Source organism: Apteryx rowi, unplaced genomic scaffold, assembly GCF_003343035.1.
Source record: "Apteryx rowi isolate R43461 unplaced genomic scaffold, aptRow1 scaffold_85, whole genome shotgun sequence".
In the NCBI taxonomy this organism is placed as follows: Eukaryota; Metazoa; Chordata; class Aves; order Apterygiformes; family Apterygidae; genus Apteryx; species Apteryx rowi.
In genome coordinates, this window is record NW_020451149.1 from 795,718 (window position 1) to 820,254 (window position 24,537).

General features: G+C 45.8%; 1 protein-coding gene across 2 annotated transcripts; it reads left to right on the forward strand.

Moving 5' to 3' along the window:
* Positions 1 to 431: 431 nt before the first annotated feature.
* On the forward strand, positions 432 to 21,001 carry LOC112977616 (proepiregulin-like). Of its 2 annotated transcripts, XM_026090133.1 has the most exons (10): positions 432 to 519; positions 986 to 1,117; positions 2,174 to 2,256; positions 2,724 to 2,795; positions 6,050 to 6,150; positions 9,785 to 9,852; positions 18,155 to 18,238; positions 18,702 to 18,825; positions 19,409 to 19,555; positions 20,577 to 21,001. In XM_026090133.1, exons 6-10 carry the CDS (start codon positions 9,846 to 9,848, stop codon positions 20,635 to 20,637), a joined length of 423 nt encoding a protein of 140 aa, XP_025945918.1. In that variant the 5' UTR covers positions 432 to 519; positions 986 to 1,117; positions 2,174 to 2,256; positions 2,724 to 2,795; positions 6,050 to 6,150; positions 9,785 to 9,845; the 3' UTR covers positions 20,638 to 21,001. The 2 variants fall into 2 exon arrangements, with proteins under 2 accessions (XP_025945918.1, XP_025945919.1); XM_026090134.1 differs by lacking the exons at positions 432 to 519; positions 986 to 1,117; positions 2,174 to 2,256; positions 2,724 to 2,795; positions 6,050 to 6,150 and adding an exon at positions 7,920 to 8,227.
* The last annotated feature ends 3,536 nt before the right edge of the window (positions 21,002 to 24,537 follow it).

Here is a 24,537-nt window from a genome sequence, read left to right on the forward strand (position 1 = left end):
AAAGGTAAGCAATTTTTATGCTTTAAATGCTTCTCATATCTCCCCAAGGGCATTTACCTGTAGATACGCTTGTAGTGGGTGTAAGCGATGCAGTTTCCTTGTGCTTTATCTGCAAAGCAATCTGGAACTATTCCCTGTGAAGTCCAGCTGAGTTCATAGTGCAATCACAATGATGTGCCTTATAACAGGTAGCATCAGGACTTTACACCACTGCTTTTTCCTTTCTATTTTAAATTTAAAAGTTTATGTTCATTTGACAGAATCACAGAATGGTTGAGGTTGGAAGGGACCTCTGGAGATCATCTAGTCCAACCCCCCTGCTCAAGCAGCATCACCTAGAGCACGTTGCACAGGATTGCGTCCAGGCAGGTTTTGAATATCTCCAGAGAAGGAGACTCCACAACCTCTCTTGGCAGCCTGTTCCAGTGCTCTGTCACCCTCACAGTGAAGAAGTTTTTTCTCATGTTCGGATGAAATTTGCAATGAACTCCTTATTTAGATGCAGTCATCTATGTTCAGGTGCTGTTACTAAAGAGTAAGAGATGGGAGAAGTGGGCCCAACATTTCCCACTTGTGGTGGCAGCAGGAATGACACCAGAACAGCCTGTACCCCTGCACTTGTGCACCCAAGGCTGCTCTTACTCACGGCCAGAGCAAAGGCTGCTCTCAGTGGCTCAGAGCATGTCAGAGCCGTCTTTCTCCTCCCCTCCCACTCCTCTTGCCCAAGTGACTGGCATAGTAGCAGAAGAGAAGAAAGTGGGGTTCTGTTATAAGAAGACTTTGGTGACACCACCACCACTGAAGTCATTCGGGGAAATAGACTGAAATGAGCCAAATGTTCTAGCTTTTCATTCCTTGTGGCACAGCATGTGACACTTATGCTTTTACCAAAACTCCTGGGGGAGTGTGTGTGGGGAGGGGAGGAGACAGAGAAAAGGGACGCCATGAAATGAGCTTGTCTCAGTCTGCCTGCATTTTTGTTCAGGATGAGCAAGAGTGTTCCTTACGAGTCCAGTCCCTCTGTCTGATATATACCTAGGACCATTGGAAGAAGGGAAAAAAAAAACTTTCCAAGACCAAGGACCATTGGGGAAAAAAATCATCACAAGACCACCAGGTGCCAGTGTGTGCTTTGTGTCAAGCAATTTTGATTTTATGGACTGCAGTTCTGCTTAGTTGCCGTTCAGGACTGCGATCAGAGAAAGCAATGAATGAGGGTCACAGCTATACCTGGGGATTGGAATTGGGAAGTGGGAGAGGATGGGAATGTGCTGGGGACAGAGAAGATGTGGCTGGAAGATGAGCTATTCAGCATCTAGCAGGAGCAAGGGGAAAAGAAAGATCTGTTTTCAGAGTGGGCCTAGCTAGTAGCTGACAAGGATTGCTACAGAACTGTGCATGGCATTAGAGGAATGGTCCCAAAGAAGAGGTGGCAAGGCTGGGAAGACAATACAGCCAGTATTCAGGGACAAAAGCATAGCTAAGGGGCTGTCGTAGTCTCCTAAAGGGACTAAGGTAGTAAGCTATGCCCTCTTTACCTTCACAGCTATCTTAAACAAGGACAATAACCTGATCTAGCTCAGACAGACAGCCTCTACCACAGGGTGTAGGTTGAATGAGTATCTCTGTGTGGGCAAATCCGATGGGAGGCCGTAGAGATTTTCTGATCAAGGGTGCAATCGTGCTAGCACAGCTACACAAAAGAAGGGTGTGGGATCTAGGGAAATCTGCTTACTCTCCCAGAAGCATTAAAGTCCTAAGGAACAGTGTTAGGAGCTGTGTAATGCGCAGACCCCAAGGGTTTGGTGAGAAATAGCTCTAACTTCAGAGAGCACCAAGTAGCTGAGACAAAATCTGCTCTTTCACATGCGTCACCTCTGGGGACCACAATGATGCATGTTCTTACAAGGACTCCCTCACCTGGCCAAGTGGTATTTAAGGTTCCTGTTAGGCCAGCTATGTCTCCTGAATGCATACGCTAGCACAGCAGGAGCCTGGAGTTACAGTTCCTTAAGGCACTTGTTTCTGAGCTAAGAACATATTGTCAGACTACTTTGCATCAGTGCACTCCCAGCACTGGGTTATTCACGCTTGGATGAGTAGCGACACAACTTTGGGCTTCTAATGCTCCCCCGCCAAGTGTTCTTATAACAGTTTTTCTGTTACCTTCCAGACTGGAGTTTCCCTCTGCACGAAGGCAACCCCTCCATTCCACAGAGCTAGCCACTTCTTTTAAAAACATGCCACAAATCAGGGGTAGGTGTGCATTGCTTTTAATATAGTATTTAGTTCAAAAGGAACTTTCTGCCTCTCTTTTTAGCTCTGCTGAGATTGAGTGATGGGACAAAAGAGGGTTGTGTTAACACTTTTCTTGAAAGGTATTTTAAAAGTTACTTCATAAAATTTATAGGTATATGGGCAGTTATCTAGTTGTTGACCATCAAAACGCCTATTCTGCAACACTGAAAGAAGGCCCAAGAAATTTTTAGAGACAGAGATATTTCCTTGTATGTATGTCTGCATGTGTACATGCGCATGTCATCATCTTCATTAATCTGGAGGGGAAGTTTCTATTAAAATAAAAAAAAAATCTAAGTAAAATGGAGCAAAGGGAACTCAGAGAAGTGCAATTCTCTTGTGCTCTGGGAGAATGCTGAGAAGTGTACAATGCAAGCCTACGGAAAATGATAATAACAATAATGTATTATTTCTTTGATTTATAGTTTCCCAGGAAATGCTCTAAAGATGTCCTGACTCCAGAACCAATCTGTACAAGTTATGAAGTAGAAGCACTGGTACGTACAATTAGAGGCAATTATTGTGGTCAGTAACAGTTGTGAAATGTTACCAGTGAAGTTTTAGTAGACTTATTACAGATGGGCATATATCAAACTGGTGTCTTCCAAGCTTGCAAATCCACAGCTGACGGGTCTGCAACAGGATATTTACAAATTGTTAATATCCTGTTTACAAAAACCATGTAAGCAATCGAAGGCCATTGCCCAAAGGCTCCAATGTTATTTAGATCTACGTAAAAGACAATTCCAACATTTGCAATGCTGTCGGCAACTCTGATGATATGTGACATGGTTAATGCATATGGTAATCAAAACTGCCCCAGTGTAATCAAATGCATGCTGCACTGTGCAGTGCATTGCCTAAGAATGCTCTAGAAGAGAGAGTAAACAGACTGCCATGAAGACCTCCTTTCCAGTTCGGTTAACCTATGTGTCCTTTAAAATGGTTGATTTGGAAAGATGGGCAATTAGCTTTGTATACAGCAGCCTTTCCTGGAAATCTCTCTTCTACTCCATGAACGGGAACATTACGAAAATAAAAAGGGTGGAAGGGTCGGAAAGCTGGGATAGAGGCAATAGAGTTAGACTGTGTTCTGCACGAGTTGTCATTTCTGCCACGTTTCACCTAAGCACGAGCCAACTCCTGTGCTAACTTTTTTTTTGGTTCTGATCTCAGGTTGCTTGTATGCTTAGTTGGGCAGAGTAGATTAATCCTGGTGTGGAACTGGAACATGAGTGTGTTATGTATGAAGGGGTGACCTCTGCCACAGACATGCATCAAGTCAGTGGCCAAACGTCTCTCCTCTTGGGCATCTAATGTGAAACCTCTGTTTGGGCTCTTTTGTAAAAATTGGTCTCCAGGGATTCCTATTTTCTGCAAAAGTCCTTGGAGGGGCTGTGGTTATTTAGGAGTTAGATTCAGAGGCCTAACTTGTGTTTGGCAACTTTGGCTAATGTTTCCCTAAGTAGATTCTACTCTTCCTCACTCCTTTCCCAACACATACCACACATGGCATTTCACCCTTAGCTTCAGTTCACATTGAAATTACCATAGCCTTATCCACAGCTGCCTTTTTCATGTGCAAAGGGCATTCCCTGCATTCCCTGGCTGCAGGAGTGTTAGGAACTGTCAACCATAGGTTTGTGATGTTCTTAATTTAATAACCAACACTAGTCTAATTAAACCCAGCCCTGGCCTTTGTCCTGTCCCACTCCATTTACACCCATGCACTCTGAGAATCATAAAGGAATTCTCCTGCATCTCTTAAATAGCATCAAGCTGCAGGAAACAGCCTGGCAGAGGGGGCGGGTCTGTAGATGCCACRCAAAGGAGTTATCCATGGAAGTGTCACAGTCAGCTGACCAGCTTTAGGCATCTCACCCTCAGGGCTTTCAGTCGAAGGTTGCAGATTCCTCTCCTCCCATCTCCCACGCACACAACAAGCTGCTGGCACCCTCCCTACCCATGGGTGGAGAGGTGGGGACCTGTGGGGTAGGCCTAGGCCTTTGCTCTCCTCAGCCCATGGGCAAACCCACAACTTCTTGCTAAAAGAACAGAGCAAACGTGCAATGTCTGAACAATTCCTTTACCCAGGGAGGAATCTAGACTGCGCTTCCAAGACTGATTGTGGGACAACCAGCTCTGACCAGAAAATTGGGGTCTGTCTCCTTTCCTGGTGCCTGACAGCAGCCACACCTGCAAAGGGTGGGAAGAAAAATCTGTGTCTTGGGCAGATGGTTTCCACATGTGATGGAAAGACCTCTGGCCTTTTCAGCTCCACAGATGCCTGCAGTCTTTCTCCACAGCTCCATGTTGGTACCTAGTCCATGGCAAAACTAGCTCATCCCTTTCTTCAGTCTGTGACTTTGAGACTGTCTCTCTAGGGAGGCTGGATACTACAGGTGATGTTCAGACCATGGATGGGAGGGGAAGGTGACAGATGATTTCAGATACTCTTGTTCATTCCCAAACCAAACCAAACCCTGGAGGTTTCCGCATGCCGTGTGACTCATAGTTGGCTCTCAAGAGTTGGTAATACGAAGTTCAGTGGAGACCAAAGAATAGGAAATATTATAGAAGAAGGTTGGGCCCATGCAGCAAAAATACAGAATGGAAACATCTTATTAAGTGTTGCAACCCCAAAGCATTCCTGATTAGCTACTCTTTCTTTCTAGTTGAATTTCAGTAGAGAGTGAGCATGGTATGAATGGACTGGCTCCTACCTAATGCAAACTTAATATGATTCTYATAGCTCAGCCACGGCCTATTTTTGCTCAAGTTGTGGAGGAGCTTCATTGTGGACCCCAGTGTCCTAGTTAGAAATATGACTGTAGTGATGAGCTGAGCACCCATGTTTATAGGTTCCCTGGGGCAGATTGTCTCATCATCTCTGTATGACAACAGCTAGCACAATAAAGGCCTCATCCGGACTGCCTTTTTTTTTTTTTTTGGTCACTACAGTAATAGTAAGGATTAACAGTAATTATAATAGCAATAGGAGTGTCCCATGATGCTAGTGGATGGGGGAATTCCACTAACTGCATCTGCTCCTGTGCCTAGCGCTAGTTACCAGGCCAAACAAATACAATGTGGACCTGTAACTTTTTCCTAGATTCCGGTTCTGGAACGTGTGTTAGCTAAGCTGGTCTCAGGTGAATTGTTGTTTACTCCATCGTCCCCAATGACACATTCCTCATGTTGAGGGTGCCCCAGCTACTGATGCGCTGTCCTGATGGCAGTGTGTGGCCAGTATGAAGATGACAGTCTGAGTCACAGGCCAAAATGTGGAGTCTGTGGCAGGCTGAAGACCCAGTGGCAGTACAGGACCGGGAGCATAGGACAAGACATAGCTTGATGCTGCTTCTTCCCAGACTGTAGGCCAAGCACAGGAACTCTGGGGCTGGGAAATAGCCCACACCTCAGGCTCTCCTTCTCCCCCTTCCCTGCTTTCATCCCCTCGCCCCTGCAGCAGTGAAAGAGTGCAAAATCTTCCTGTCGAGAAAAGCCAAAGGGATTGAGGCCATCTCAGCTGAAGCTGGAATAACTGCTCAGCTGACTGCCTACATTCCCAGCTGAAGAAGGTAAGGAGGCAGAGGGCTCTGCTGAGCACATGGATGTGGCATGTACTGTTTAGGCTTTAGTGTAGGCCTTACGAGTCTGGCTTAGTCCAAGGCAGACTATTTCCTTCTCTCTGATGGTGGCAAGGAAGGCTCATGTTCAGAGTATCTTCCCCGTGTCTTCCCCATACTAGTGCCAGCTGTCCAGATGCAAGGTACAGGAGAGGGAAGGAAGATGGCGGTGGATAGCCCACAGCCAGGACTGACTGCTGTAGTGAAAGCCCGACAGAAGCGGGTGAGTGTCTGCTGAGTCACGTCAATCCCTACAGTGGTGGTTCTTGCCATTGTTTCGCTGTCCTGAGACGGATGTTGCTCTCAGGGCAGAGCTGCTGAGCAGAAGCACCACATGGTCAGCTGCCAGGAATGTGCCTTCACATAACAATTTGTTTGCTTGTTGTTAAAAATAAAATGCATTTAAGTCATGAGAAAGGCAATTCAAAAGGATAACAGTATGCTTATTGGAGCCATTACTGTAGGTAGGCACTAAATTAGAGTTTTGAGACTGGAGGAAGGGAGGAAGCAAGTCAAAACACCTGGATGGACCACAGCTTAATACCTGCTCAAATCAGTCAGCTCCATGCATCTTACTGCTGGGGGATCTACTCTGAGAACAGAGCTGTCTAGACTCTCCAGCTCTGGTGGTTATATTGGCCACCTGTCAGGGAGTCTAAATGCTGCACCCAGCTGTGTGCATGATGAACCTTCACAGAGGACAATCATCACCATGTTTGCGTGTGGTTATATCTTCCTGTGGTTAAAATACATCCTCCTGGAGAAATGCAGTCAAGAGAAAGCATATGGCCACGTTTATGGAAGGCCATTTTAGCCAGTGCAATCTTGGATCAATGCAAAATACTGTTGAGGAGATTAATTTATATGGTCTGAAGACGTATTGACGAACAGGACAGAACGCAAGACTGACAGTTAAAGGGCTGGTGTTCTTTTTCCAGCTTTGCTTGCCGCCTGCTACCTGCTGTGGGGAAAGCCGTTTTTCTTCCACCCTGGTCCCCCTCATCTTAACAAATGAATCATTTGGAGGAAAGAGAGGCAATTGCTAGAAATATGGGCAGTGATATAGAAGGGACTTAGTTTGAGAACATCCTTTACAGGAGTACAAATAAAGTGTTTGCACAGGTTCATTAAGCAGGAGGTAAAAGCAGAAGCCATGGAAAGGTTGAACAAATGAAAAAAGGTACAAAACCCCTTGGAGGCTGAGAAATCACTCTTCATGGAGCACCAAGGTGTAATTAGGAAAGGGAAAACACCAGCTGAGCATTACAAAGCTCTTCGTGCCAGCAAGATGTGTTGGGCCATTCAGGAGTTGCCCAGGGGAGAGTAATGAAAATTTCATACCAGCCAGCAGAATGAAGCTTTAAAACTGCCCTGTAGGCAACAATGCAGCATGAACTGGCAGATTTGTCTGCCTTTTCATTCCCATCTTGGGAAGCTGCTCCTTTTCTGTTTGAATTTCTGGTTAATGCTGAACCAATGAGTTGGCTAAGAAATCAGTGCATTTGGGGGGTGGGGGGGTTGGGGGTTTGTTTGTTTGTTTGTTTTTAAACAGCAAAAGATCTGTGTTGTCCAATAGTTTTGTCTTTACCCTTCATTTACAGGAAGAGGTCAGCCGCTTTGAGTCTTGGGGCAGCATTTTGAACTCTCATAGTTTACAGTAAAGCCTGGCTGTTTAAGAACATTGGGCCTAATTCATACCTCGCATATGTGGCAGATTTAAAGCTGACCTCTATATGGCTTAAGTTTGGCACAAGGTGTTTCCTTATTCCATTCCCTCCAGACTAACTCATCGATGCATCCCAGTTAGACATACACCCTTCTTAGGGCATTTGTGGTCACGTGCAAGTCCCATGCTCTTTGCCATTTAAGATTTTCATCCTTAATACTAATCTTCCATAATTCAAATAAAAATGTTGTCTCATGTGTTGCAGTCCACTTAGACTACCCATCTTTCAAAAGAGGTTCTGAGGATCTCTGATACCCTGCAATGAAAACTTGCTGTAAATGAAAATTTGACTTATACAAGTACTGAAGTATGTATTCATGCTGTTTGAAAAATGCTGGCTGCTTTTCCAGGGATGTATGAGTATGTTGCTTTTTGTTACCTTTTTTGTGTGAAGAAGTCCAGTCCTTCACTGAAACGCTAGGTGTGATTTTGTTCCAGTTTCAAAAATACTTTCTAACAAAAAGAGGTTGGTTTTGGAAATAGATGCCGTTCTTAACAGATAAAAAAGATGAAGATCCATCCTCAAAATGACAACATATAAAACTAGATACAAGTCCTACAGAAAGCAGCTAAAGTAAGTAGTAGACACCAGTCTTTGATAGATTTAGTTATTTAAAAATGCAGACATAAAGTGACAGTTCATTACTGTGAATGCAGCTGTAGTCTTTCACGGAAAATCACTGTGAGGGAAAGGGTTCTCAAGCATAGAAAAATGTACATTTGACCTGTGTTTTCCTTTCTAAGTTGGGAACGGTATTTTGTTCATATGAAATCCTCTATACTGTCAATGACAGAAAAGCTAATAGACCAAGTCCAGTCAATAACCTTGAAATTTTAACTGCTTTGAATCTGCTGCTCTGTCTGAAAAGAACAAAGAGAAATACTTCTGACATAAAGAGGAGTTTAAGCACAAAATGGACCTGATTTGAGGCCATTTACATTTTAAATAGAGGTTTTCTTTAAAGATGGTCATTAAACCATCATAAGTTAATAACAGCAAGTCTTTTGCACAAATTCTTGAGGTATATGCAAATATCTTCATCACACACTGTAAAGAAGATGACCCTGAAATGTCAAAGCATTCTGGGGGCTACAGGCTGGTCTGATGCTAATTGGTATAAATCCATCATTAACTTCACTTGGGTGTGCCAGTTTACCCCAGCTAAAATTCAGGCCACTAGCAGAAATACACCCATGATGCTCTATTGCCCAATCAGTGCTACCTTTCAGCATTGTACAGACATGTCACTCCATACTCAGACCTGTGGGATGCAATGAATCTGACTTACTATGAATCCATCGGTGAAGAAAGGTACTACTCATTATAAATAGCCACTTGGAAAATTGGCTCTTAAAATGTGTATCAGCCTTGTTCAAAGAGGCAGCCTCCACGTGGAGGATGGAGAAAGGATGGTGAAATCTGTAAGTGGGGATGCCTGCTGAGAGATGACATGCTGTGAGAGGAAGAAAATCATGCAAAGATGAAGCAAAGATGTTTATATGATAATTGCTCTCCATATATTTAAAATCTGACAGAGGAAATTCCAATGAATTGATCCAACTGTGTCAAGAGTTGCATGGTGTCTGGATATCGATACAAGACTGTAATTAAATGCTTTCTTTCAGAGGATAAATCATGCAGGAATTTAAGGGTGAAATTTATTATGATGTCGTAAGTGTGTAGAAGTTTTGTAGTGATGCTGCTTTTGTGGCATCCTGAAAAATCCCCACATACAGAAATGCTTTACTAATCATTGCAGTTCCTTTCTTTGCCCACTGTGATCCCGGAAAAAGCAGATGATAAAATTCCTAAAAAGGGGGATCAGCCAAAATAGAGAAGCAACACAGTCGTATGACATCAGAAAACCTACCATCTGCTAACATTAAAGCAGCAACAGGATTGTATGGGGGTAAGCCAGGGCCCTGATGCTAAAGGGGGAAAAAAAAAAAAAGACTTGGAAAAAGATTCAGGCTGTATCATGTCCCACTTATTTGCAGAATACTGACTTATAATGCTACTGGCGCACTGATCTTTATTACGCTGATTTTGCCAAATCTCATATCAATTTGATAATTAACAGATTGTGTTGACATATAATTCCCTAGTAACACTGCTTTTTCCATTTTTCAGTCTCACTACACTTTTGTAGGACCTCTTTGCCTAAGAAAACTTCTCTGAAATAAGACGGAGTATGATTTGTAAGTACCATATCTATCTCAAAACTCCCTGAGTTAATGTATTAATTACCTTGGACCAGGTGTCTGAACATGAAAATATGGTAGACTATCATATTCTGCAGTATCTTTCGTAGTTAATCTTTTTGTATCAATAGTCCCTTATAAAATGGAGAAACTATGGATACTTCAATAGTCCCTTATAAAATGGAGAAACTATGGATACTTGAGTCATCAGCTATTAAATTGCACCTTGCCAATACTCACATTCCTTACACAGCAAGATAGGCTTATCAGTTCTGCAGTAAATTGGGTATCTCCTTGCCTTTTCTGATGATGGAAAAAGGTAAAGCAGACAAAGAAGTTTTTTTGCTTTAAAAGGATAAGAAATAGCCACTGGTTTTGAGCAACTTGTTCAGATAGATAGAAGACTTGTTCTATTTCAGGCAGATTCCTGAAGTAGGGATTTGGTGGGGGTGGTATCCCTCAGATATCGGATTATGGTATGGAAGTCGCTGCAGGACAAGGCCTTGCCTAATGCAATAATAGAGCACACAGGTTTCAGCAGGATGCATGAAAGGAATAAAAACATGCAGTGGGAATAAGTAGACTGTTGGTGCTAATAACTGCCCATGCTACCGGGCTGCGATGAAGCCGAGGACAGAAGGGGCAAGGAGGCTTTAGCACCCTCTGACCTTGAGGCTGTCACTGCAGGTCAAGGTCTCTGGGTGAGGTGCATTCCTGTGGCCTGTGCTGGAACTTAATCGACCATTTCAGCCCCTAGTACCGAGGTTCCCTGGCACCAAGATGCGTGTGCCAAGGATCACTTCAGAAATGCCAGTAGATGGGAGATTAGAAAGGGCAGCACGTTTCCGGCTACCGGCCTTGCGCTCTTTTCTGAACCTTGGTTCATGTGCGAGCAGCGTTCACGGCCAGGACAGCCCCACAGCACTTCCTACGCAGAGCTGCCGCAGCAGGGTGGACCCCGCTCACGTTGAAGTCTCGCGCCATTACGCCTGGCGCCGATGAATTTAGGGCAAACAGAAGCTAATGCTGCTGATGCTGTGCAGTCAGTCATGGGAATCCGTGGCCCCAGGAAGTCCCGGGCGCAAGTGCCACGGTTGGATTGCTTTCAACGGACAGGTAATTTTATGGCCATGAATGTTTGCCAAAGTAAGGATAAAGCACGTGCTCTCAGGGGGCAGCCAACAGCCGCAGGGGCTGTAAAGGAATTTGTCCCGTCCCCCCCCCACCTCGTTGTGCAGGGCACCCGGTGCCCAGTGTCTGGCACCGAGGCGCAGGCCTGTCCTTTGCACCCTGGCCCAGGGAGGAGGGACGCGGGGGTCGCACCCGTCGGGCAGCCGAGGCCAGCCGCCAGCGGGGCCCCAGCAGGCACCCGCACCCCAGCCCGCCGGAGGTGGCGCGGCGCGGCCGGGGGCGGCAGGGCTGGTGCCCGGGAGCGGCGGGCAGGGAGCGGCGAGGCCGGCGCCGGGTGCCTGCCCCGACCCGGGGTTTCATCACCGCTGAGCGCCGCCCCGCCTCTCCCGGCGGCCCATAAAGGGCCGTGGCGGCGCGGCCGGCACCCACAGCAGCAGCGCCGCAGCCGCTCCTGCCACAGACCGGCTCCTTCTCTCCCGTCCTCCCTCTCCTCCTCGCCGCGGAGACCATGCACGCCAGCTGCATGCGGGCTCGCAGCCTTCTGCTCTTCCTCGGTGAGTGCCGCTGCGGTGCCCCCTTGGGAGCTGCAGCTCCGTGATGCTGCGAGGCAGTGCCACCTCACAGGAAAGCGGCAGGTCCCTGCTGGGACCTCCCAGGTCCTCCTGGCACCACTGCCTGGCCAGGATGCGGCAGGATGCGGCAGCTGATGCAGCAGCACAGGGTGCAGGCAGAACCCGACTCATGGGGCTGGGGCACTCACTTCTTGCTGGAAAGTCTCCTGCAAAAGGTGGGGATAAGCTTGTCTTCAGGTGAAGGTGACGCATTTCTTCTTTGACATGAAGGCATGGGCACCAATGGGTGTATCTGGGTGGTTGTATGACAGGAGGAGTGGAGCACATGGGTTTCGCTCTCAGATTGGTGTGCAGTAGTAGGGCATGTCATTGCTTGTTCAGTGTTCAGGCTTGACCCTTAAGTGACTGAAAGTGAATATCCACTTTCTCTCCAGCAGAGCTTTTTGGTCAAGGCAGCAGGATCTGTTCTCTGTCATATTGTTGTGTTTTTTCCATAGTCCAGTCCTGCAGCTTTTGCCCAGACCATGCTCTGGATGAGCTAAGCAGGTAAATCCCTACAGCGGTAGAGACTTCCTTCTGGAAACAAAGCAGGTCACGGCCTTTCTTTGCTTGACACTTCACCTCCTCACTGGGAGTGTGTTACTTTATTGCATCAACATGAGTTACCTGAAAGTCTGAAATGTACACAAGTATTCTTAAGCCTGGAGCCTTGCACCTCTGCTGGGTACTGGTAATGACACACAGTGATTGCTGATAGCTGACTCTTTGAGGTGACTTGAACTGTGTGGCAGGGAGCATCTGAGCCAGGACTCATCCTGGAGCACTCACATGGGCTATTGTAAGAACAAGATGTATTCTCACATCTGCAGAGCCAGGCTCAGGGTCTCAGTCCACGAGGAAACTGTTGCCAAGCCCTCTCTTTTGGGGCATATGTTCCCTCATCTGCTAAGCCCGCTTCAGCAGGAGTTCCTGCCTTTCATCTTGGCCAGATATTTCTGTAATAGCTTATGGGTCAGTCACTGCACAGCAGCTTATTTGCAGGGACAGYGGGTTAAACATCTTGTAGCCTGTGACTCAGACATGCTTGCACAAAGCTGGCACTGAAAGAAACCGGTAGGGCTTTGTGGATTGAATATGGATTTATTTATTTCCAGTTCAGGCATAAAATTTAATAGTAAGGGACAGATTAATCATAACTAGATGGCTTCATACATAGTGGCACAAGTACTTTACCTCCTTTCCCTCCCAGGTCAGTAGTCTTAGCAGGACTAAGTGCTATTGGCAGAAGCTGGGAAGACTCTAGCTGGTATTATGCTGGACTTAAGAGGTTCACCACTGAATGGCTGAAACCTAACTGAGGTGAAACTCATTGTCAGCTTCATGTCCTGGGTATCCTGGGTTTGAAGACTGCACAGCAGAAAGGCAGTGGGGAGAAAGAGCTGTCACTCACCCTGAGGAACTGTGGCACTGTGCRGGCCACGGGGAGAATATGAGAGTGATGGAGCCAAGCCCAGGTCCTGCTTCTTCCATGGATTAGTAAGGAGGCCCTGGGCAAGAGCTCGCCGTGGTCTCCGAGCAGTTGCTTTAAGGCTGCTCAAGTGGGGAAGGCAGGCCTTGGATCTCCAAACACACTGGAAGCTGTGTGTCAACTGTGGCTTCCTCTGTCAAGTTTGTTCTGGCTAATGGCAAGTGGGCTGAACGCAAAGGTTGCTGAGCCTGGAGATACGGAATTTTTCAGTGGCTGACATGTCTGGGCACTAACAGTAATGAGTTTCTGCTTCTCCTGCAGTGTAGGGACCTCTTCCCCTCTGCTGTGGAGCTAGCCACCACACATGCGATGGAAAGGAGTGGTTCAGGCATAGGAAAAGGGGTGGTGTGTGAATAGGATAACTGGTGTGGAAGTCTCCATAGGAATGGAAGCAGTACTGAGATGACTGAGTGCACATACTACATATTTATCTCTAAGTCTCTACTTAAGGATATGTCCTGGCACAATGCCCAAGATGATTGTGCGGGTCCACAGCAATATCAGAGCACTAGTCTTTCAGTACAGGCTGGTGTTTTCAGGACTACCTTAGAGCTGGCCTGGCCTGGCCCTGGGCCTCCATGACTTCAAGTCTGCGATTCTGAAGTTATGAGTACAAAATGCAAGACAGGGAAACCTGGATATTCTTCCTAGAAACATGTATAGACATTTCTGTCCTGTTACCCTAAAGGTAACTTGATTTGAGCCTCTTTCAGTGCCCTCACTTCTGGTGTCTCCAGTTAGAGAATAGGCCAAATATGCAGAGACCACAAGATGGTTGGGGGGTGGAAAGGACTAATAGCATCTCCTTCCACATGGGTGAGAAGAGCAACCTGTGCATCTTGTATGCCTCATCTCAGGAACAGGAGTGTCAGGCACCTGCTTTGCTTGGCATAATCAAGGAACCAGGCAGCAGGTACATCCTGCCTGAAACATCAAGCAGAAGCCAGGTGTTACATCCAAAGCRGAAGGATGGGGAGGTGTGCTCTATCTGAGGCAGTTAAAATTACCTTGAATGGCCACTTCCCTTTCCCAAAAAACATGCTCATCCTACATGGATGACCTGAACTCCAGAGATGCTGTGGTTGATGTGAACAAGGGAGCTAGCTGCACAGCCAAAGTGAGGCTTTCCTCGGCAACCCTACATTTCTGTGATCCTGATCTAGAACACAACCACCCACCCAGCTTTTTGTATTGCCAGAAGTGCTTGCTTTTTCTGAGATGGCCTGTAAAYTTCTGTGGTCTATTGTATGGCTAGCTAGCTAGGGAGGTGAGTAACTGAGAGATATTGAAGGTGATGCACTAGAGTTAAGTGGTAGTAGTGATGCCAGTCAGACATGTCCTGGATGTCTAAAATCAGGTGATGGGGATCCACATTGAGTTGAAATCAGCTGAGATTCACCAGGCGCAATGTCACCTGGAGACTTCTGCACTTGGCATTGCTTTGGAAGTACAACTGAAGTTAGAAGTGTAGGTGCTACCTCTGTAGTGGAGGGACCACAGAGATGCCAAATGCAAACTGGTGACAGGGGTTCTTCTTCAGGTAAACTAGTATATGACTAGTGATCTTAGGGAAAGGGAAAGCCAACTCAAATGATGATAGGACCCAAGACCTCTCAGACTACAACAAAACCCAAAAATTGACCTTTAAAGTTGGCGTAAAACTTGCCAAGGGACTAGTTCTCAGTTACATACATCCTGTATGCATCTCCCTCACCTTTCATTCTTTGCACTCTCTCTATAACTRGAAACAGTAGCTGGCTTTGAATGGCTGAACTAGTAATTAGCTGTTGCCTGTCATCTCTGATGATGGCTGCAGGAAGCTAAGGCAACCAGCCCTTATTTTCCTTCTATCCTTTGTAGAATAGCCAGTAAACAGCAGCATTACTATTCCAGTAAAGCAGCTGCTGCTGTCAGTGTTAGCCTTACTGTAATGCCAGACACAGTATTGCACTTGCATTCTGGCAATATAACAATAAGCGCAGAATTTGCATTCCTGTGAGGCATTAACAAATATCCACCATCTCATTACTCTTATCTTGTACTCTGTAGAGTATTTGCTTAGTGATCAGTGAAGGAATACAAATGTAACTACCTCTCCCAGGTCCCATGTTTGATATACATCATTTGATAACCATGCAGGGAAAGGCTCTCCTTGCCATTCCAGAGCATGGATCCCTTATCCTCCCACAGGATCCCCCTCCCACTGACGTCAGAGGAGGAATACGTGCATGGGAGAAAGGGCAAAATATAACAGTGCAGAACAGGAAGAACTTTGCCCGAATGCAGAAAACACTTTTGGGTGTCAGCAAATATCCACCAGCAAATCCAGCAAATATCAGTTGCGCGTGGGTGGAATGGGGCAAGTCTTAGTTCTGCTTTGTATGAGGTGGTGTATTTTAATCTGTCCTGTACAGGTGTCTGAGTTCTGGCATTTCCTCTCCAGGGACAGGTTCAGTTGGAAACTGGTCCCTCTTTCTGGAGCATAGATAAGAGCTGACCTCTCTCTTACATGTATCTGGGCTTGAGTTTCTTAAATGCAAAAGCCATGTTCTAATATCTCTTGAACTAAGCACTTGAGACTAGAAAACAACTGCTCAAATTACACTCAGACCAAGGAAGAAGAAAGGCCAAAACCGAGGTATGTAGGATAAAAAGAGATCTTCATTTATCTTCTTCCATCTACTTAATAAAGAACAATAGGATTGGATGTCTTGGAAACATCTAGCACATTTTGGCTTGATTTCTGTTCATTATAGTCGTGTGGGCCCCAGATCAAATTCTGCCATAGCCTATCAATGGATGTGACAGCAGCAGTATGTAGGGAACAGGAGGGAGCCTCAGGTCACTGACTCTCATGGGTGTCAGGACTCCAGTATCCCTTTTTGCAAAAACACCATGTTACGCAGTGTGTCAGAGCTGTCCCATTCTAGAGCTGCTCACCAAGCTGCTGGGGGAGCAGCTTGGTCAGCGGAGCACTCCTGAAAAGTCCTTCTAGCTCCTGGGAAGAGGGACTGACTCAGTGAATCTGCTTTGCCCAGTATCAGTTAGGGCACCAGGTCCCTGACCGAAGCTTAAAGTCTGCAGCTGCAGAGCAGCAAATGAGCTGCAGTGGTCCATTAGCTGATGGCCTCATCCGTCAAGCACTTTAACTTTCCTTAGTGAGGGTCAAACTGGCCTTACAGAAGTGCATTAACTGCTGCTCCTGGCAGAATCTATAGTGAACACAAGTGCTGTGAAAAATCCCACCCTGAAAGTAAACTTGTTGGTCCTGCCCCATCTCAGTGAAAGGCGGGTCTTGCTGAGTCATCTCAGCAGAAGTAGATGTCTGATTTACGGTCTCCTCCTACAAGTCAAAATTCCTGTATCACTGCTGTGTTACCATGGCTCTCAGTTTGGCAAACCTAGGCTTTGTCCTTTTTTCTAAAGCTTGATAGAAATCTGAGTTACTAGCTTTGCAAGAAACGTGGAGAGGGAGGGAAGGGAAAGAAATTGTGCTTAAAAAACAAAACCTGTCCCTTTAAGAAGGATATTCTTGCCATTCTTATATGTACCTGGAATAAACCTTAAAGGAAGCCTTATTAATCATCCAGAAATGGATGAGCTGCAGAAAATCCATAAATCACTATTAAATTTAACACTGAGATGTAATGAAACTTTCTAATAACCAGAGTTGAATTAGAGTGATAAAGAAATTATGAAGGCACACTCCCTCCATTAGGCATGCATGACCTGACAAGTTAATAGAGGCAAACAGCCCAAAGACACAAATTACAGACTTCAGTGGAACAGGGCTGATGACTAAAGAGTTCATGAGCAGGTTAGTTTGTGACCACAGCAGGAGTGTTAGCCAAGAGGATTTCATGGCCAGCTGGAGCAAACATTAACTGTTCTTCATGGGGTAGTCATGAAGCTACAAATACTTGTGATTGGCTTGAAATCCTCTTTGGAAATGCTCATTCAGTGAGCAGAATGTCTGAAAGCTGTGCCTGTGCGGGGCCTCACACCCTGAAAAGCATCAATATGCGTTAGAAGCTGAACCTCTGGGAGAAGGGAAATCCTTGGTCCCCAACGTAGTGCAGCTGGCACTCTGGGCACCAGACTCCTCATCATGCATGGTGCAGTCCCCTAATATTACTGGTACCCATTATCAAACCTGCTGAGCTGTGGTCTTGATGATGGACAGTTCAGGAATGAAAGAAATGTAGTTGTTGTTTCCTGGAGTTGGGATGGGTGACACTGGCCCAGGATCTCTAAACTGGACAATGCCTCTAAGACCCAGTGACTACATGTAGAGGGCTTGGTACTCATGTTAGCTGTCTGTGCAAGTGCATGCTTAGCTGAATAACTCTGAGGTGAGAGAGGGTATTAGTGCAGGAACTGGCCAGCTTTTCAAACTGGTTACAGCAAGTAGAGGGCTGAGGCCAAGCAGCATTTGTTTAAAGCTTTCCCAGAGCCGTACGTGGTCTCTAAAGCCAGTGGTGGGCCACTGAGCCTGGCTAAGCTCTGACCCAGGGTGCTGAGTTGCCAGCCACACTGACTTGCTGAGTCCCAGGAAGTCATTTCCCCTGGGACTGCTGTTGATTCAAGTTCTTGATTTTGATCACAAAAACTCTTCCTGCAATGAATATAAGATTGCCATACCTAATTGTGGGACCCTGACTGAGTCCCTTGCATGGATGCTGTGCCAGGCTAGTCGGAATCCATATAGGGATCTAACCACATAGTCAGAGTTGGACCAAATTCTGCCTCTCCTCTTGACCTCTGCAACCTGTCCAAGCCCATTTCTGCCCAGCCTCACTCAGAGCATTGACGAGAGATGGTCATAGACACGGAGTTTCTGTTTCGTCTCTGTTGTATGTTTAGAGTTTCCATTTCAGAGCTTATTTCTTTGTGTTGCCTTATATGATAGAGGCAGCAGATCTCTGAGATCTGTATATTTTTTTCAGGTTTTGTACTAAGGTAGAAGGCTTCTGCTCTTCTGTTGTTAACTTGAAGGCTAGACCAGCTGGAATACAGAGCTACACTTAACAAGCATCTTGTTTTGACTCTTCTTTTTATTCTCTTGTAGGTTATGTATTGCAAGCAGTCCTGGGCACAACAGTGATTCCGTTATGTGCGCCTGGTGAAATGGACAACTGCACAACAGCACTAAGTAAGGATACTCTGCAGCTCTCTTTGCAAATAACAAGCCTTTGGTTCCCATCTTCTTTGGGCTGGTGACCTCACTGAGGTGCCCTGGGAAATGACTTTCACTGTAAGAATAAGTTACAGTTGAGCCACACTTCCAACATCCTGCAAAGTGCTCACTGTTGTTGCACAATACCATCTTTTAGCCTATATTGCCTTTAATATTGCTTCTTTGGCAGAAGAACTGTGCCTTTGATGAGAATATTACAGTAAAAGCAGAAATAGCTTATGCGAAACTCCTCTGAGAAGAGTCAGTATAACTCTAGCCTGGGAAAATCCTCTCCCTGTTCAAAAGGCTTGCCTGTCGCAATGTCTACCGCATTGAAGGTTTGCTGGTATCTAGGCTGCTAGCTGTGCTTGTAAAGCACTGTTTGGGAAATACAAAGGCAGAAGAAGGCTGATGAGATGCTAACCAAATCTCTTTACAGTTCAGACAGAGAACAGTCCGCGCGTGGCTCAAGTTGGGATAACCAGATGCAAGCCTGAAATGAAAGACTACTGCTTCCACGGACAGTGTGTGTACATAGTGGACTTGGAYGAGCACTATTGCAGGTATGGACAGAATGCAATGCGTCTTGTTAAAATGAACTCGTGAACATGGACTGGCTTTGACCTCACTGATRCTGATGCTTACCTGGAACACCAATCCAGCAAGTGATCCAAATTTTCACAAGGATTTAAACAGGAGCAGTATATCTATAACAGACCTCAGCTGGATTTAAGCAGGTATTAAGCACATGTGCTGGCTGCAATGAAACTTGTGTGGGAGTCTTAGACACCTGAAATTAGTCAACAACCCAGCTTAAACACGGGAGGGACACTCATTCTGATGTACCTCCCATTGTTCATCTGTATTTACAATAGTGTGAGATCCAGAGCTCAGACAAAACAGCAAGATCTCTCCTTTGCTTCAGCCTGTGAAGTAAAGACCCTGTAGGCTTTTTCAAGCATATTCCTCACTTGAAGGATTTACCTCTGTTTCCAGAACCATATGGATTTCAGTTATCCCAATTCAAGTTGCTTGTCCCTCGGGAAACAGCAGGCCAGTGGGGGTAGGATGCCCCCAGGAGTTTCGTAAAATTGCTAAATTATAACACTGTGGCAATGTCCCTAATTCTGCCTCTCTTCTGCTCAGGTGCGATGTAGGCTTCTCTGGTGTCCGATGTGTGCATTCAGAACTTGTCAGACAGCCCCTCAGTAAGGAGTATGTGGCACTGACAGTAATCCTAATTCTGCTTTTCCTCACCGCCTTCTCTATTGCAAGCTATTACATCTGCAAAAGGTAAGAGAGTCTCTCTTCATGGCTCAGGAAGGCAAGTCAGTTGTGTATAATAAGAGGTCCGCTGAGGACCTCCAGTTAGACTGGGATATCCACACTCACTTGATTGCATGGAGATCAGTTTGATATGCAGGCCTGCTGGCCTGCACTTAGTGAAGTGATCCAAAAAGTAGTGTGCTGTGTAGCATACCTCAAACTGAGGGTTACGTTATGCCTAGGCAACACTGCCCTCAGATGTCCTTTGACCCTGCCAGAGGACTATATCGATTAGTTTGTTGTCCATCATAGAGGGTATCTCAAGGTAAAGGAGAGAGCAGACACAGAATAGGAAAACTAGTTCCTTCTCTTGGTAATGCCATTTCCCCAGTCAGCAGGAACTGGAGAGCAACTGGATGAATGTTGGGTAACTTCCTTATCTGCTGTATTGCTGTGGTGACTAAGCCATATCGCTAGCATTTCCTTATCAGCCGTACCAAGGAGGACAGCAGTCTTCTCCATTAACAGACCCCAAAGCAGCAGGAATCATTCTTCATGCTAATAACTCTAATTGTAAGCTGCTGTCAAAGAGCCAAGAAGGTGGAACAACTCAGCTCTTTTCCCACAAGGTGGGAAAGCTTGGCTTCGCAGATCTGATAGCTAGACAGTAACTGCCTTAATTCCTCTTCCGTACCTGAAGACTCCRTGAAACGTCATCTCAAAACAGAAGATGGCCTAGTTTGTTAGGGTATTCGGCCCTATTGCAGGGAAGGACCCAGCAGGATTTCTCAAAGACAAACCTACTACCAGCAGCAAGACTTTAATGCAGATGTGAAGTCTTCAGTGAAGAGCTGAGAAATGAGACTCTGCATGCAAGTCATTCCAGAGCCCAGAAATGAATGCAGAGAGAGCCTAGCTGCTAGAGTTATAACAAACACAAGGAGGTTATATAGAGGTTTTTTTGTCTTCCTTTCCCCTCCTCACTCCCCAGAAAGCCATTTGGGATGGCTGACTTTCCAGAACTAACACCTCTCTCCGCTACTTCCAGGTGCCGAAACAAGAAGAGACAAATGAACACCAGTGAATACAAGGAAGTTGGTACCCTGTAGGAGAATCCATGGCTTCATACAGCATTCTGTTCATCTGGACAGACTCAGCGGCTTCCCATCTATTTAAATGTTATTTTTATTAACAATATTTACAATATTTATGTTCGCTTAAAAATTTCAATTGTTTGGTGATCCAATCAGTATAGGTCAAGCATTTTATTTTCAGTGTTTTATTTTTTTATTTAATAGTATTTCTCAATGAGAATCCTGCATAAGTGGCTCTGTGGGATAGAGATATATTTTTGTTACAGTTCATCTTCTTGCCAGTACTACCTGGCTCAAACTCTGAAGAGTAATTTTATATTTATTCTTGTGAATATTCTGAAAACAGTTTTACTCCTTGAAATAAAAGTTCTAGACGAAGTTAAAATGTCTGTGTGGTCTACTCAATGTGAAAGTTACTTGGCATGGCTGAGCAGGACATTTCAAGTCCCAGTAGTTAATTTGGGAGAGAGAAAACAAGTATCATGTTATCTCTAGTAATATGTACCAATATATCTCCGTTCCAATGATCACAGATATTAGCTGGCATAGTTTGAGGAAGACTTAAAGGAGCAATGCAGCTGCTAGCTCAATCTGTCCTAAAACGTACTAGGAGTCAGCACTATGGATCTCAGCTCATCCTTATGCTCAGTAACGTTCTGCTGGATATATCTTGGATTAGAGCAGGGAAGTGGAAGTACAAGTTGATTATTCTCTGCAACTGAACACACTAACACATGGCAACTCAGGGTATGAGCAGCTATAGGAAGATCTACCAGCTGACAGCAAGAAAGCTCTCTCGGAAAAGGTACCAGCGCTCCGATCCTCCCCCTCATTCTCCCTGTGTTTGCTCCTATTGTGACTGTATTGGGAAGAACTTTGAAGAATATTAATTGTTAGTCAGAAGCAAGTCAAGTGAAGTAATCTAGTTGTCATAATATGAGTGAGGAGCCATGTTTTTCTACTACTTCATCCAATTTGGAAGTCTTAAGCACTTAACATAGATGTTTCTTTGGCCTAAAGTAGTAATAGAATAGCCCACTGAGTTTATCCACACCCCGTGTGGCTCCCTGTGAAAAAGAAGGAGTCATACAGCATCTGAATTGTCCGTATTAATCCCATCACTTCTCACACTTCAAGAACATTCGAGAAGAAGCACCACCTTTGTCATTCCTTGTGTTTGCCAGAGGTTAGTGCTGTCTGCATCAGCCTGAATTGCTTGATGTTCATGGTTGCAAGACCTGTGATCTCTTGACCTGTGCAATAGAATCTTGGTAAGGAAGAGTGGTGGGACCCAGAACGTCACAAGTGAGAATGCYATTTCAGAAGCTCCCATGTCTGTAAGGTGAATTCATACTTGGCTGGCATATTGCAAAAGCTGCTAGCTCAGTCAGCCAGAGGCCCACCTGTCACTCCATGGAGGACTAAACTGGCTCTTTCACTCTCTCCTCAAACTTCAGGCCTGTCTTCGATGCTCTGGAAATCAAGCAAATGAAAGGGAGATCTTCCTCTCAAAAGTGACTTCCTTTGTTCTTCTGCTGTGTGTCATCCTATAACAATTTTAAGCTGAGCTTGTAGGTAACAGCGCTTAAGTTAGCCTTGCATCATCCTCGATAGTAAAGCCCATATGTGACATGCCATGAGAGGGAACCCACGAGTTCTTCAATGTGCCCATACCGCGGTCTGGTGAAAGAAGGCCAGCTGTGCCAATTCATTTGGCAAGCAGTGGCCTCTAGGAACCTAGCTGTTGATCTCCAGTCTGGAGAACAGATGGGTTGTGATTGGGAACCGAGGAGAGTGGTTGCAAAGTGGAAAAGGTTTGTCCAGGTGCCCTGCCCCTAACAGCATGGCCTACACCCCTTCCGTTGGAAAAGATGAATCATGTGGAAGGATAGCTCTGCCTCTTTCCTGGCTTGACGCTCGCTTCCGGACCTCGATTTACTTTCCCTACTCTCTTCCTGTTGACAAGCACCAACCACAGCAAAGGAGTAATTAGGCAGACTAGTGCTGTGGTGAAATAGCTCTGCCCAGATTCTGCAAGTTTTCATTGCACTTCTATCTCAAAGCTGCCTGAATGGGAAGCGTGTGAGGTAATGGGGAGGAGGGACATCCACTTAGCAAAACAAAGGTGTGATCAGAGCACAGACTGACATTACTCATGCTAGATTGCTCCAGCAGTGCAATGCAGGAGAGCCCAGATGCCCCAGGCCCCTACATGTGGGCTCTGGCTGCAATAGTAGAGTCGGCTTGTGAGACTTTCTGTGCTGCCGATTCCCCTGTTCCCTACAGATCTTCTAGCACATGCTGCTCTTGTGGTCTCTCTCTGTGGCAGCTATACTACCAGCTTCTGAAATGCTGTGACCAGCAATGTAATTTCTGCCTGCCAAAGACCTAGGGGTAAATGGAATGCAATCAAGCCCCATGCAAAATAAGCAATGCTTTGCTCATCCTCACTTCCCAAGAGGAAAAGCTTGAGTAAGCCACAAAGCCCAAAGAAAAAAAAAATCTATCAGGTTATGTATGGCAATTTAGGGGAAGGGACCACCTCTGCATTTCCTTATGGCTGCGTGGAACCAGGCTGTCAGGGCTTGACTGGCAATGTGATACAGAGCAGCCCACGTTGATCTCATCATGGAATACCATGCTCATCTTTTTTTTTTGAAACACTGCATTATCCTGTAGGGTTTACACTCTTTGTGCTTGATCTGTTTGTAGCTGCACTCAGAAGTAGCCTGTACTACCTTCTTCTGTCTTCTGAGATGACTTAAGTGCTCATTTTTGACATTACTACAGAACGATCCTCATCCAGCCCTCAATATGGGTCTGTCAACGTTTTGGATGGGCCCGGACAATACAGTTCTTTCCCTGGCCCACCTGGTCCTTTGTTCCTCCCTTTGTCATCCAGTTAGGAGGGTATCATTGGTCATCGCTGTTAACTAGGCTGTGTCACAAGGTCCTCATTAGCTTCTCTTCAGCTTTTCACTTCCTCTCCTTCTCCTGGGTAATCCACTTGTCACAGAGGAACCTGTTCTTCCAGGTGACTGGTGACAGCTAATGGCAACTCCAGCAACAGCCTCATTGTTAGCACAGGCTTCCCCAATGGAAAGATGGGGGCAAAAATCGATTTTTGGAGCCACCTCCTGTTCTTGCTGTGACCCAGTTAGGATCAGTGGTGACACATCTATGTTTCCCCCTCAGGCTTCTTGGCCTGTCTGTGAAACACTCCGGCCTGTCTCTGTTCATCCTCCAGAAACTTTTCCTGGACTCCATGGAGAGACTCAGCCCAGAGGCGTTCTCAACAGAGCTATGTTTTGCTCAAGCTCCCACTTCCTGCCCTTTCTGCTTTCTACCCCATATTGTAAGAGCATCACAAAGGGGGTATCTGTCCTCTAAACTCACTTTCTGTAAATTATGAACCCATGTATTGAGGTCCTATTAGCAGAGCTCCAGTGCCCAAAAGGCTTTAAACTGGACATTCGTCTGGGTCTCTGCAGATCTCTCAGCTACTCTCTGCTGGCCCTTCTGGACCTGAGAAGCCGTAGTAGCTGAAAATACTTCCTTCCTCTGCAGCATGTGGACTCCACATACCCATTAGTGCACTCACAGAAATTTTTAATTGCATTAAGGGCAACAACCTGGGGTTTATCATGCCTTTAGCTTTCTAGATCAGGCAAGTCTGAAAGGAATAGTCCACTGTAAGGCCTGAGTGGGATTTATTTTCTATCTGTCTTAGCTTTTAGCTGACTGTCTTGGTTTGGCTTGGGCTTTCCCTACCTATCCTGTTGCTCATCTTACTCCCAGCCCATAACAGCCCTTCTAGACCCTGTATTTTTCTCACTTCTGCACATGATTGAGCAACTGAAAAGCTTGGGGCCACATACCAGCCTGCCACCTCAACAGCTTGCTGGCTGGACTTAG